The sequence below is a fragment of the Corvus moneduloides genome, chromosome 4 (genome assembly GCF_009650955.1).
Source record: "Corvus moneduloides isolate bCorMon1 chromosome 4, bCorMon1.pri, whole genome shotgun sequence".
NCBI classification, from domain to species: Eukaryota; Metazoa; Chordata; class Aves; order Passeriformes; family Corvidae; genus Corvus; species Corvus moneduloides.
This window is the reverse complement of record NC_045479.1, coordinates 71,725,044-71,736,483: the sequence shown is the minus strand read 5'-3', so window position 1 is coordinate 71,736,483 and position 11,440 is coordinate 71,725,044. Positions and strand designations below refer to the sequence as shown.

The 11,440-nt window shown below is 44.2% G+C and overlaps 1 protein-coding gene across 2 annotated transcripts in view; it reads right to left on the bottom strand.

Annotated features, from left to right (window-relative positions):
- Window positions 1-269: 269 nt before the first annotated feature.
- The window catches only part of MKLN1 (muskelin 1), a 102,522-nt gene continuing 91,351 nt past the window's right edge, over window positions 270-11,440 (bottom strand). For both annotated transcript variants that reach the window (XM_032105500.1, XM_032105501.1), the window contains 2 exons: window positions 11,212-11,266; window positions 270-9,308 (listed from right to left, as the gene is read on the bottom strand). In XM_032105500.1, coding sequence (XP_031961391.1) covers window positions 9,187-9,308; window positions 11,212-11,266 — 177 coding nt within the window. In that variant the 3' untranslated portion in view covers window positions 270-9,186. The remainder of the gene's footprint in view (window positions 9,309-11,211; window positions 11,267-11,440) is intronic.

Genomic DNA, 11,440 nt, shown 5'->3' with positions numbered 1-11,440 from the left:
ATTTGGTTGAAGTCAGATATTAAAAATCAGCGTTTTGCAGCAGCCTATGTTCTAACTCCGTGTTCCTCCCCAGTAAAAGTTCCTGTGAATGTTGGGAACACGCTGGATTTATGGGATACTGACTGAGCTCATCAGTGACATCAGGAACAGGGCCAGACATAATGCACCACTGGTTTCACAATTTCTCCAACACTACAAGACCTTCACAGGCATTTTTCCACTCTCCGAAGCGATGTGAGAACAAAAAGATCTTAAATCAACACCCTTGCTAGCATATACATTTTTATTAAGAAAAAAATGAACAAAATACATTCTCTCCTTATGTACATTACATACAACATAACTACATTTGTAGATATTCCTCATATCACTCATTCATTTATGTACAGCATGGGGCTCACACACCAACCCAGAAATCATCAAAGATGATTTATGCCAAGGAAGAAAATTAACATTCCAGGCTGAACAAAGATCACCCATAAAGAAAAGGGTGGGATGGGGAATCACCAGAGTCCAGGGAAGATGCCTGTAACCACCATGGGCTCAGCACAGGAGCAGTCAGTATTTGACTTGCCTATTAAAACACATGAGCAGTTCACAGCTGTCATCACCCCGTGGATGCTCCTTTCCAGCCCAGGGCTGCCCACACCTCTCAGCTCAGCTCTCCTGTGCTCAGGTGTCCCAGACAACAACTGCAGGACAGACACCAAGGGGAATCCAGACGGACACCAGAGCCTGCAGGATTGCTGTGGAGGTGCAAACCCTTCAAGCTGGGTGCCAAAACAGAACAGAGAGGCCAAATTGTGGACAGGGGGTGGACACTCACACTTCCAGCATTAGGGAGGGAGAACCAGCTTTTGGGGGCCACACTGCGGTGTAGAGGACAAGATAATGAACACTGAAGGTCCAGACAAACCATCACACACTACAGTGATACCATCAGAGCAGAGGCAACAGCTCAACAAACAGCTCAAAACCCCACCCCAACCAGGTGATGCTGTCCAGCCAGCTCACCGTGTTTGACCCCAAGCTACCCGGGTCCTGTCTATGCCACCAAATCCCCTAAGAGGGGCAACTGCAGCAGTTTCAAAGGGCAAACATTTAACAAGGCTCAATACTCCCAAAATGAGACACGCTGCATCGCAGCATCTGAATGCACAACATGTACAATACCACCAGCCCACAAGGATGGGAATGTCACCTCCAATTAACTGGGAATGAGCCCACAGACTTTCAATTTCTGTCCCTCAGCAAAGTGGTCTGCGTGGTTCGGGGCCTCCAATTCTCAAAACTCTCATGAACACATTTGTTTGTATAATTAAGCTCTTTTCTCTGGCTGACGGTCTCCCCAGCACCCCCTCATTTCCTTCTGTGGAGGAGGGAGTGCTGGAAGACACAGCAGGAAATACAGCTTTAGCAAAGTAACAGCTACTAATAACGAGGGGTTTGTTTTCCTTTCCACTACCCCACACAGCAGTTTCTGAAGTGAGGAGTGTTTTGTACATCAAAACATCAATGGGAGGGATAGGAATGAGGAGGGAGAGATGAAGGCAATATTCACCCTCCACTGCTAGTTTGCATTCCTGATGACCACAGCAGACAGGAGGGGAAAACAAGTCAACAGCACAATAGTTCTCCTCCATTTTCCCCTTTTAAGAGCTGGGTTTTTGTCAAAACCTCAAAAAAAAAAAAAAAAAAAAAAAAAAAAAAAATCACGTTTTAGCCTCCAAGTGGCTTTTTAAATGAACAGACCCTGTTCACACACCGCAGCACTTCTCTGCTTAGTGAAACACTGAGTAATTGATTGAATCCCTTGGTTACTAAGTCAGGATATTTAAAGTATATTTTCCTGTCACTGGGGAGAAAAATCTATCCATTGCTATTTGGGATGTGAAGATGACTGCAACCACTGGAGCCACTGTTGTGGTTTAGCCTCCCCACCACCATATTAATTAAAAAGCACCTAATCTCCTTTAATCCAACTGGCAGCTTTCATCAGAAAGCTCAGAACACTTTTAGGTTTTAACAATCCTTTAAGGCACCCAGACCTGATCCAAAAGCCAGTGGTGCTGCACCACCTCCAGTCTGTCTGAGCAGGGTTAAGCCCAACTTGGCTTCCTTGCAATTGCTGTGGAGAGAATAAAATTGTATTATCCTCTCTTTGGGGTAGACAGGGGCCAAAGCTCGAGATGAAGCTCCAGGACTAGAAGACCCCAATATTACATCACTTCTCTCTGAAAAAGAGCCAAACAATCCAGCTCACATTGTAAAACCAGCTCTAAACAGCAACGCTACTGGTTAGGAGAGTTCCTCAAAGCTCTTCCACAAAGACAGACCACATCTTATGGATCTACTCAGTCAGGCATCCCTGTATTAACCCCAAGACTATTTATCTTCTCATTCCCTCTGCCCTGCTATGTTGCAGAAATAAACCAAACACCCCAATACTAGTGAAAGTTTTGGGATAACAAGAGCAGGTGCAGGAACCTGGGACAACTTGAGGGCTGGTACCATCACCTTTTTCTTCTTGAGGTCACACAAAATAAACCCTGAGATGGGAAGGAAGGAGTATCACAGGACTGAATGTGGGGCCATGGAAGGGCACAAGGAAATAAGTCTGTGCTGCAGTGGGAAATCATCTCCCACACTTCCCTGTCCTTACCCGGGATGAGAAACAGCCCTGGAAAGAACAATGTTAATCACAAGGATCCTTCCTGACTGTTTCAGAGGCAGCAGGAAGGAGGTTTGCAAAGGAAGCAAACAGAGCATGATGTGGAGAAACTGATGCCTCAATAACACTACACAGCTCTAACCTTCAATTCCTCTGTAGGTACCCATTAAACTCAGGGAAGTCTGAAGCATTTTAATAGCAGTGAACAGCCACACAGGAAAAGAGAAGTCAGAATAAATGAAGGAATAACCAAGAGGTCGTGCTTTGACCATCATACCTGCTCGTGATAAGACTCTCCTTTCAAATTAGTAGCAAACCCAAAAATCTAACCTGATAGAGCCAGTTTTGAGCTGTTCACTCACATCTCTGTTTCCAGGAATGAACTGTGATGCCACACTGGAGCTGAACAGTCGAGTGAGTTCTGAGAGCACTCACAATCCCCAGGTCATCAGTGAAAGCTGTGCTGACTTACAGCAAACAGCTGGAAGCCAAGGCAACGTGGAACTGTGTCTGCACCAAGTATAAATTGAGATTTCAGGGTACCAAGGTGATGCACTGACAGCAGCTCCACTGGAAGCAGAGCACTGAATCTGGGTCACAGCAATATCTGGAGTTCAGCCCCATCAAACCGAGTCCATGAAAGCAAAGCAGAAAGCAGCAATGTGTTATCCTCAGGACCTGTGCTTGGGCAAGGGGCTGCCCTGCAGAGCTCCACACCTCAGCCATACAGCTGGAGTTACACACAGCCCACACAGCCACCGCATCCTCCTCGGAGCTGTACGGATATAACCGAAGCACACGTGGCTAATCCCGAACTCCAGCCAGCTCTGTGACCTCTGCAAGAATGCCAAAGGGATACCTGCTGGCATCCCCGTGAGGCTCTCCTCTGGGACTCTCCAGCAGCAATAAGCAGGTCATTAACTGGCTTCCACTGCAAAACCGCGTTTGGATCCATTGCCTACGGACAAAAGCATCTGGAGTCAATTTATCCAAGTGCTGAGCCATGGACTCTTATCCTGGTTCCAGTACAGTAAACCTACTTTTTCCACTCCAACTTTTCATTATAATAGAAGCTTTCAGTAAAAGAGGGATTTTGCCTATAAGCCATTACCACAACTTGAATAATCTCCAGTATAACCTTTTCCCTGACAGGATATGATCAGGTCTCCCACTCCCACAGGCATTTAGATACACTAACAAGCTTCTGACAGCACATTTACATTTCAACAGTATTTACAGCTTATATACTACTAGCAATCTATATCAAGTCATATAGTTGTTCTTAAACTCTCCTCTCACAAAATAAGACCCATCTCCAAATTAACACATGTACTTATTAAAACAGGCCAAGCTCAGAGTTTCTATAATCTTCCCCCTAAATCAAAACACCAATAATTTTAATTTTCAACTGAGTCCACCTCTGTTTCTGTAGTAAGAACAGCTATAAAACAACACAAGCACTTCCAGAGACATACATGAACTGCTTTTACCGTCAGGACTTCACTTGACAATAGCCAAACATTCCTTAACTCTGAGCCAACTAATAAGCTAAAATTCAAAGCATACACGGGGACTCAAGATTTCACAAGACATTTTTCCACTTTTAAAAACAAAGGGACTGAATGGAAACGTATCTACTCATTTTTGCCATTTTCCCCAGAAGTGGCACAGCATTACATCAGCAGAATTACTGCCTGTACAGAGATGGAGGTTGTACAGAAGTTACTCAAACCTAAAGTTCACTCGGTAAGTTCTACAAAAGTACTTATTTCTTGATTCTGAAATGCAGGAGGCAGCAAGAGAGCTGACAGTATTTGTGTTACAGGTACCTACCACCCTCCTGCATTTGAAACAAGCAGCATTAGTGCTCATCTTTCCCACAGTAAGAGCAGCAAACAAGTTTGAAGTGTTCCTCAGGACACTGCTCTGAATCCATCACTCCCCAGAGCAGGTTGGCACAGCAGGGCCAGGTCAGCACACGACTTCGGGACAGAGAAAACTCCCTTCGAAAAATTTGCACACATCAGGAAAATGGTTCAGCAAACAGCTGTTCCACAAAGCCTTATGAAAAACTCTCTTCCAGAGTCATTACTCGGCTTTGGAAGGATTTTCTTCTGGAAGAAGGAATAGCTCATGGAGCACTGGACACTCGTGGCTGCCAATTAAAGAAACACACAGATGAGCTGTAGCAATCCCTGGCAATGAGCCCCACACCTCCGCCATCCTCCTGCAAATAGGTGGGTCCAGTTAATTTGCTTACTGACTTCTTAATCTTTAAACTCTCATCATTAAATCATTAAATTTTCAGGCTGGGTTATTATAATCAATGACCAAAAAGTTTCAGCAATTTCATTTAACAGTCATCCAGGACAATTCATAAAGGGAAGCTTTTCTACGCTCTTTAGGAAAATTTCTGCTTTCCCTCTAGTTGCCACTGCACAAGGCAATGCCTTAGAAAAGCTTTTCCAATTGGGTATCCCCATACTGATTTTCCAAAATAAGAGTAAGATTTTGCTAACTGAAGTTCTGGTAGGAAGCTCCAGCCTGATCCCTGAGCCAGCGTGTACCTGTGCACACCCAGAGCCATCCCAGGCAAACAAAAACCTAATTCCAGAGGTTCACTTATGCAACTGGGTACGACTACCTTAACTACCCATGCAAGATGCCACCCAGGGAAAGGGCAAACAAACTTTCCCAAGACAAAGTTCTCCCTCCTCATTATGCTCAGCAAAAGGAAGAGATTATAATAATAAACACGTCACAAGTATCTTTAAAACAGCCAGAGGATAAAACCTGCAACTATTTTCCAGGAACATTTTGCATCACCCTTCAGGCCTTCCCAGGACCAATACTAACTAATGGGATCCTCAAAATAAAAAGGCAAAAAGGTGGCTAAGGTGGCTACAATCTTATTTAACATGTAACAAAGTCCTTCTGCCACATGACAACATCTAGGGTCACACCCCAAGAGCAAAACATGCTCGGAGAGGTAATTTTGGGAGGACCCTTCAACAACTTCTGCCTTGTGACTACTGTGAGGGGTTGTGTAAGACAAACGTTAACAAACTCACTTAATTCTACCTAATCCAAGTGACCAAAAAAATTAATTCTGAAGGGCTTTATTTCTCTAAGAAAATGTGTCACTTGACAGGAACAATATAAAGAATAATTTCTTGTTATCCAAGGAGATGATCCACTGAAGGATATTGTAAGGGTCAGTCGGTGACAAACCGAACACAGGAATTTCAAAGGGTATTTTTAAAAAAGCTAAACCAAGAGTGAAGTCTGAATGTCTGTATCAAGTTTATCCCACCCTGACTTCCTCCAGTTTTAAAAGACACACCAGAGCCTTGTAACTTTGGCTTTAAAGACCCCAATCATGATGAATGAGTTCCTCTCTGATAAGGAACGATGCTTTCCTTTGCAATACCTTATTTACAGGTTAACACAGAATTTACAGATAAAACTACTCACTGTAGTGCAAAGATTATGTGGCGTGAAGTTCCTACACAAAGTCACTTTATAATCTAAAGGCAAATAGAGTATGTTTGTCTTGTCTAAGCTAAAGAGCAGCCTCAGACACAGCCTGCAAGCAACGATGGTGAAGTTTGAAGACTTCTCACGCACAGCTTGGATATTTATAACCTCGCATGCACTGGGCTGTGAAACGTTTTCAGGTGGCTGTTTTCAGATCCCGTGGGTTTCTTTACTGTCTGTATTTCGGGCTTTCTGTAATGAGCACGTCTAATGCTTTCCTGGAATATCACCAGTGTCTTTAAAGATCAGCATGCAATGAAAATCAGACTGCCTGTGTCACTGCCTGACAACAACTGGCTGATTTTGAAAGGGAATTTATACTTCACTGCTCAGAATTTTTTATTAGATTTTAAAGACTGTAACGTAGCATACACCAATGCAAAGAAATCATTTGACTCCTAGCCTTAAGGACAAAAAGAAGGAAAGATCCTTGGCAAAGCCACAAGAAGCCTTCCCTTTGGATTAACCTCTTTGGCCACATGGTGCCTCTGCTGCTCAACAAATAACTGCAGAGCTGAGCAAAGTTTCTGCTGGTTAATCACCAGCTGTAATCCATGAACTGTGCTGGTGCGAGCGGCATCGATCTGCTCGGGACAAAGGCAGGTCAATATCTGATCATCCTGAAGTGCTCTCGTTAGCTGGGACTGTCAGTCCTGCAGAAGCAACGTTCCCCTCGCTCAGACAAATCATTGATTTGCACGATGCTACAAAACACAGAGCTGAGGCTGCCGGGCCCCGCGCACACCCCTGGCACAGAGGACAATGAGTTTGGATCGAATTCCTGTCACACAAATCAGACCTGACACGGTGCACTGCTCACCAGCAATGCCATTCACAGCTCTGGGCGTTCCTGAACTTCCCCTGCCTGCTCACCAGGGCTCCTCCACCAAGATGTATCTTTTGGGTTCTTTTAGCCATCCAAGGTGGACACACAACAGTTTACAAAGAGCTTGGTTAATTAGCAACTGTCAAAAAGAGCATTTAATCATCTGACTGAAGCTGAGGATACACAAGCAATGGCATCAAGTGATAAAGGAGCACAGCAGCACTAAATTTAAGTACTAGAGGGTTGCAGAATTTTGGCTGGTTGCATTAAAAGCTCTCGGTTTGATCTCAAGGGAAGCAACACCTCAGCCATAATATTCCCCCAGTATGTACATTTGTACTGTATAAACTCTACGTTAGTTAACAAAGCCTCGGCACAGGTAGCACACCACAAAGCCAAGCAGTGATGTAAAACTTTCCATGCCAATAGGAAGAAAAAACCTGCCATGTTCCAAAGAAACAATTTCATCAGATTTCATTTCCCACACTGAGTGGATTCTTCCCCAGACATCTGACTTGCCATCCACTGAAGTGCACAGTGTCTGAACAGTCTCAAGTGACAGGTTAAAAACACTTCATTTGTACAGTCCTCCCTGAAGACAAGCCTGGCCTCTGACAACACTATTCCTTTCTAAGTGATTAAATACTAGTATGAGATTTTGAAATTTATTTCTAATGCACCAGGACTACAAAAGTCACACAAAGAACATGATAAAGAGGCAATACAATCAAAGCAAGCAGACACTTGATCTCTGAAAAAGACACTCAACTAACTCTTTATTTCAAGAGTCCAAATCATCTTTGCACACACAGGACTTCCACCAAGTTCAACAGGAGCCACAGCGGGTGCAGCAATGATACCCGACTGGCATGAATACTGCTGGACAGAAGGGTTTGCAGTTTCATATAAATATTTACATCTGCCAGTGTGTACTGAATGCTCATGGACACCGAATGCAGAGTTTCTAATGCTGGGTATGCGTGTCCTTCATTCCACCTCACAGTGCAGCACCAAGCCCTTACGATGTTTATAAAGAACACTTTCAGCAAAAGGGAGAATATATTTTCTATACATATGCATCAGCTCATTTTCAGAGATTTATGCTAAGAAGGCCTCCCTCACATTCAGATCTACGTCTAAAATGCATTGACAAGGGAGCTGCATTACACAGGAAGGAGACAAGCTGTTGGGAGCAACGCCCTGTACACGTACACATGGACAAATGCACAGAGAAGTTACATGGAAACAAAGACAGTCTGCTTCAGAAATCCTACACCCAACCCAGGGTCAGGTTGCAGAGGTTGGGGGTGTGTGTGGTGGAAGACCCAGTTCTGCCAGGCTCGCCGAGGACCCGCAGGGTTTCTCAGTGGAAGAGCACAGCAGCAAAGAGATCAACTCCTGAAAAGGGGCCCATGCGGACGGCGACCGCACTCCCGTTTTCCAGCGGTATCTCTGAGGTTCCCTCTTGCCTGCTAGGTTTAAGTGGAAGGCTCCAGAGAACAGGAGACAGGGATGTAGGTAGTCAGTTTAGATGGAGTCTCAGATGCAGTTAGACACGACTGTCAGCACGACTCTGGGACGAGGAGACAGACGGTTCAGAACACGCGCTCGCCTTCCCGCGACACACCGTGAGCACAAGACTCAGGACGTAAATTACATCACCTCAACACGTGCCAGTGTCCTGCCACCAAATCATTCAGCTGCTGAGGATGGAGTTGTGGGATAAAAGCAATACATCATGACTAGCTACAAATGAGGAAAGAAAAACCTCTTCCCCCCTCCTCCTCAGGAAACGCAAAATAAAACCCATCATCTTTAATCCCAGACAACTCACAAATCTTAAATTTTCCCCCATAGGCAAAAAGATCTGGGTTTTATTTCTTTTTCTTTTCCCCCCACCTTTACATTTGCTAACTCAAAATCCAAAGTCAGAAAAAATATATATATTTAGTCAGAAGTACGTCAGTTACATTTTATTAACCTACTCCAAGGGAAAAGCTCCAGGGATTCACCAGACAAGTATAAAACCCCTTTCAAACACCTAGGGGTTACTATATTAACTTCATCCCAGCAGTCAATCAATGCAGTAAAAAAATTAAAATACTGAAAATGGATGCTTTTCCCCTCTTCCATGTGTCCAGTGATTGCTCCATTACAGCGTGATGAGGTCCACCAGGTTGCCTTTAGGAGGGGTCATGTTGTCTGGGAAGAAGTTGACTAACGTGTCAAACAGCTGAGTTCTCTGGGCATATGTGTGGTCAACGTCTGAAAATCCTGGGGGAGGAAGGAAAGGGAAAGTCAGTCCTCACAATCCCAAACATTCAATTTAGTTGGGAATTGTCCATTTAGGAGAAATGTTAACAGTTTCCTCCCTCTGCCTCCACTAACAAGGCTGCCAGCTCTCCGTCCCACTACTGTGAGCACATATACAGAGATTATGTCACCCCAAGCCAGCACTGCCATCAAAATGCCATAGAAAGTAATAAACAAATGCCTGTCAAGCTCACTGACAGCCCTGAAGAAACAGGGGAAGCAGGAGTTCTCAGGGGACTGCTCTGATGTCCCAAAAACAAAATTCGTGCAGCTATTTTTATTTGGTGCCTCATTTCTTCTGTCCTCAGGCTTTTTTCATTATCTTCACTGCCATAACCAGAACTGCTCCTTGGACTGCTTGGAGTTTTCCTTGAGACAAGCTCTGCTGACAGCAGGAGTCCCAACTCAAGAGTTGGTATTTACTCACTCGACTTGCACCTGGTTGCATATTGGCACACAGGAGCTTTGCAAACTGGTTTCTGAAATGCTGCCCCCCAATACTGCAAGGTTTGGTTTGCACTGTTTATCTAAATCCTACACTGAAGCCTCCAGCAAGAACAACAGGGCAGGCACACAATGATTTCCTCCACTTTGGATTACTCCCATTGCTGCTATCTCAAAGGAATGCTTTTTAATTCAGTGAACTCACTCTTCAGTTAATTAGACAACCAAGTTAATCAAATCAAGGAGGGCTGGGGTTTTTGTTTGATTTTCAAAGCACCTCTTGACGTACATATCCCTCCTATCTGTAAACCCAAAATCTGGATAAAATGTTGTACCAAGTGAAGAACTAACTCATCTTTAAAAATGCTTAAAACTAGGGAAAAGATTTGAGGGTGGTGAAGCACTGGCACAGGCTGCCCAGAGAAGCTGTAGATGTCCCATGTCTGGAAGTGGTCAAGGTTAGATTGGATGGGGCTTGGGGCAACCTCGGATAGTGGAAGGTGTCCCTCCCCATGGCAGAGGGGGTTGGAATGAGATGATGTCTGAAGGTCCCTTCCAGCCCAAACCATTCTATGAGTCTACGAAAAATCCAACTTTTTTGAAACTTGGGGTTTCTTTCTTTTAAAAAAATTGATCTTATAGGGTCAACTTGATGTCTTCCAAACCACAGGAACTCAGCAGAGCTTCCTCATCCAGCTAGGCAGAAGTGCAGTGGGCTTTCTCTTTCCCTCAATTTCTCAGACTGGGAATTACGCCTCCATAAAAGCTGAAGTCATCCATTCTCTTAGCAAGAGCTCAGTGACTTGAGGACACCCCAGCATTATAAGGATGTAATTTCTGCCTGTAGCTTTCCTGTAGCTCACCCAGGACAACTCTCTGAGATCTCTTAAACAGTTAACTGGACAGAGCAGCGAAACAAATCATGGCTTTGGCTCAGCCCTCCTGTTTCCAGCCCTTCACGCCACTGTTTTCTTCGCTCTTGACACTCTGCCCAAAGAACTCATTCTGCAGAGAACAGAGCGAACCAAACTACTCCAGGAATTGCAGTTATCACAGCAAACAGAGCCGTAGCCATGCTGTGAGATTCCAAAGTAACATGACAGGAGGTGCTTTATTCTGACCAAAGCTTCTGTTTACTTGGGTAAGAGCGAAGGATCAGATGTAATAAGAGACACAAAATGATCCCAGGAGGCACTGGTTTAAAACCACTGATGTTGACAGATGTTTTAAATATGGGCTTGAGGCATTGGATGCTGGTCATTATAAATAACCTCTCAAATATCTGGGTAGTGGCACTTTGCATATTGAAAAGAGCCTGCAATGTTGATAGGAACTATAACATTTGATATAAAAACCAGGAGAAACTAAGAGTAATTATCAAAGGGAACATCATGTAATTCCTCTGACACACAATACTCACCAAGAGTTGTGAAATCCGAGCCAGACTTAAATAATGCTGAGGCAAGAAGCTGAAACTGCAGAAGAAGAGGTAAAGGGAAAAAGAAAGAAAAAAGTGTTATTAACCACACAGGCAAAAACCCCAAAGGATTCATTGAAGTCCGAGTAGCTTTAGAGTTGCTGTGTTTTCTCTACACAATCCTCAGAACTCCTGTGCCATACACATGAATAACAGCAGCAGGCACTTTCAC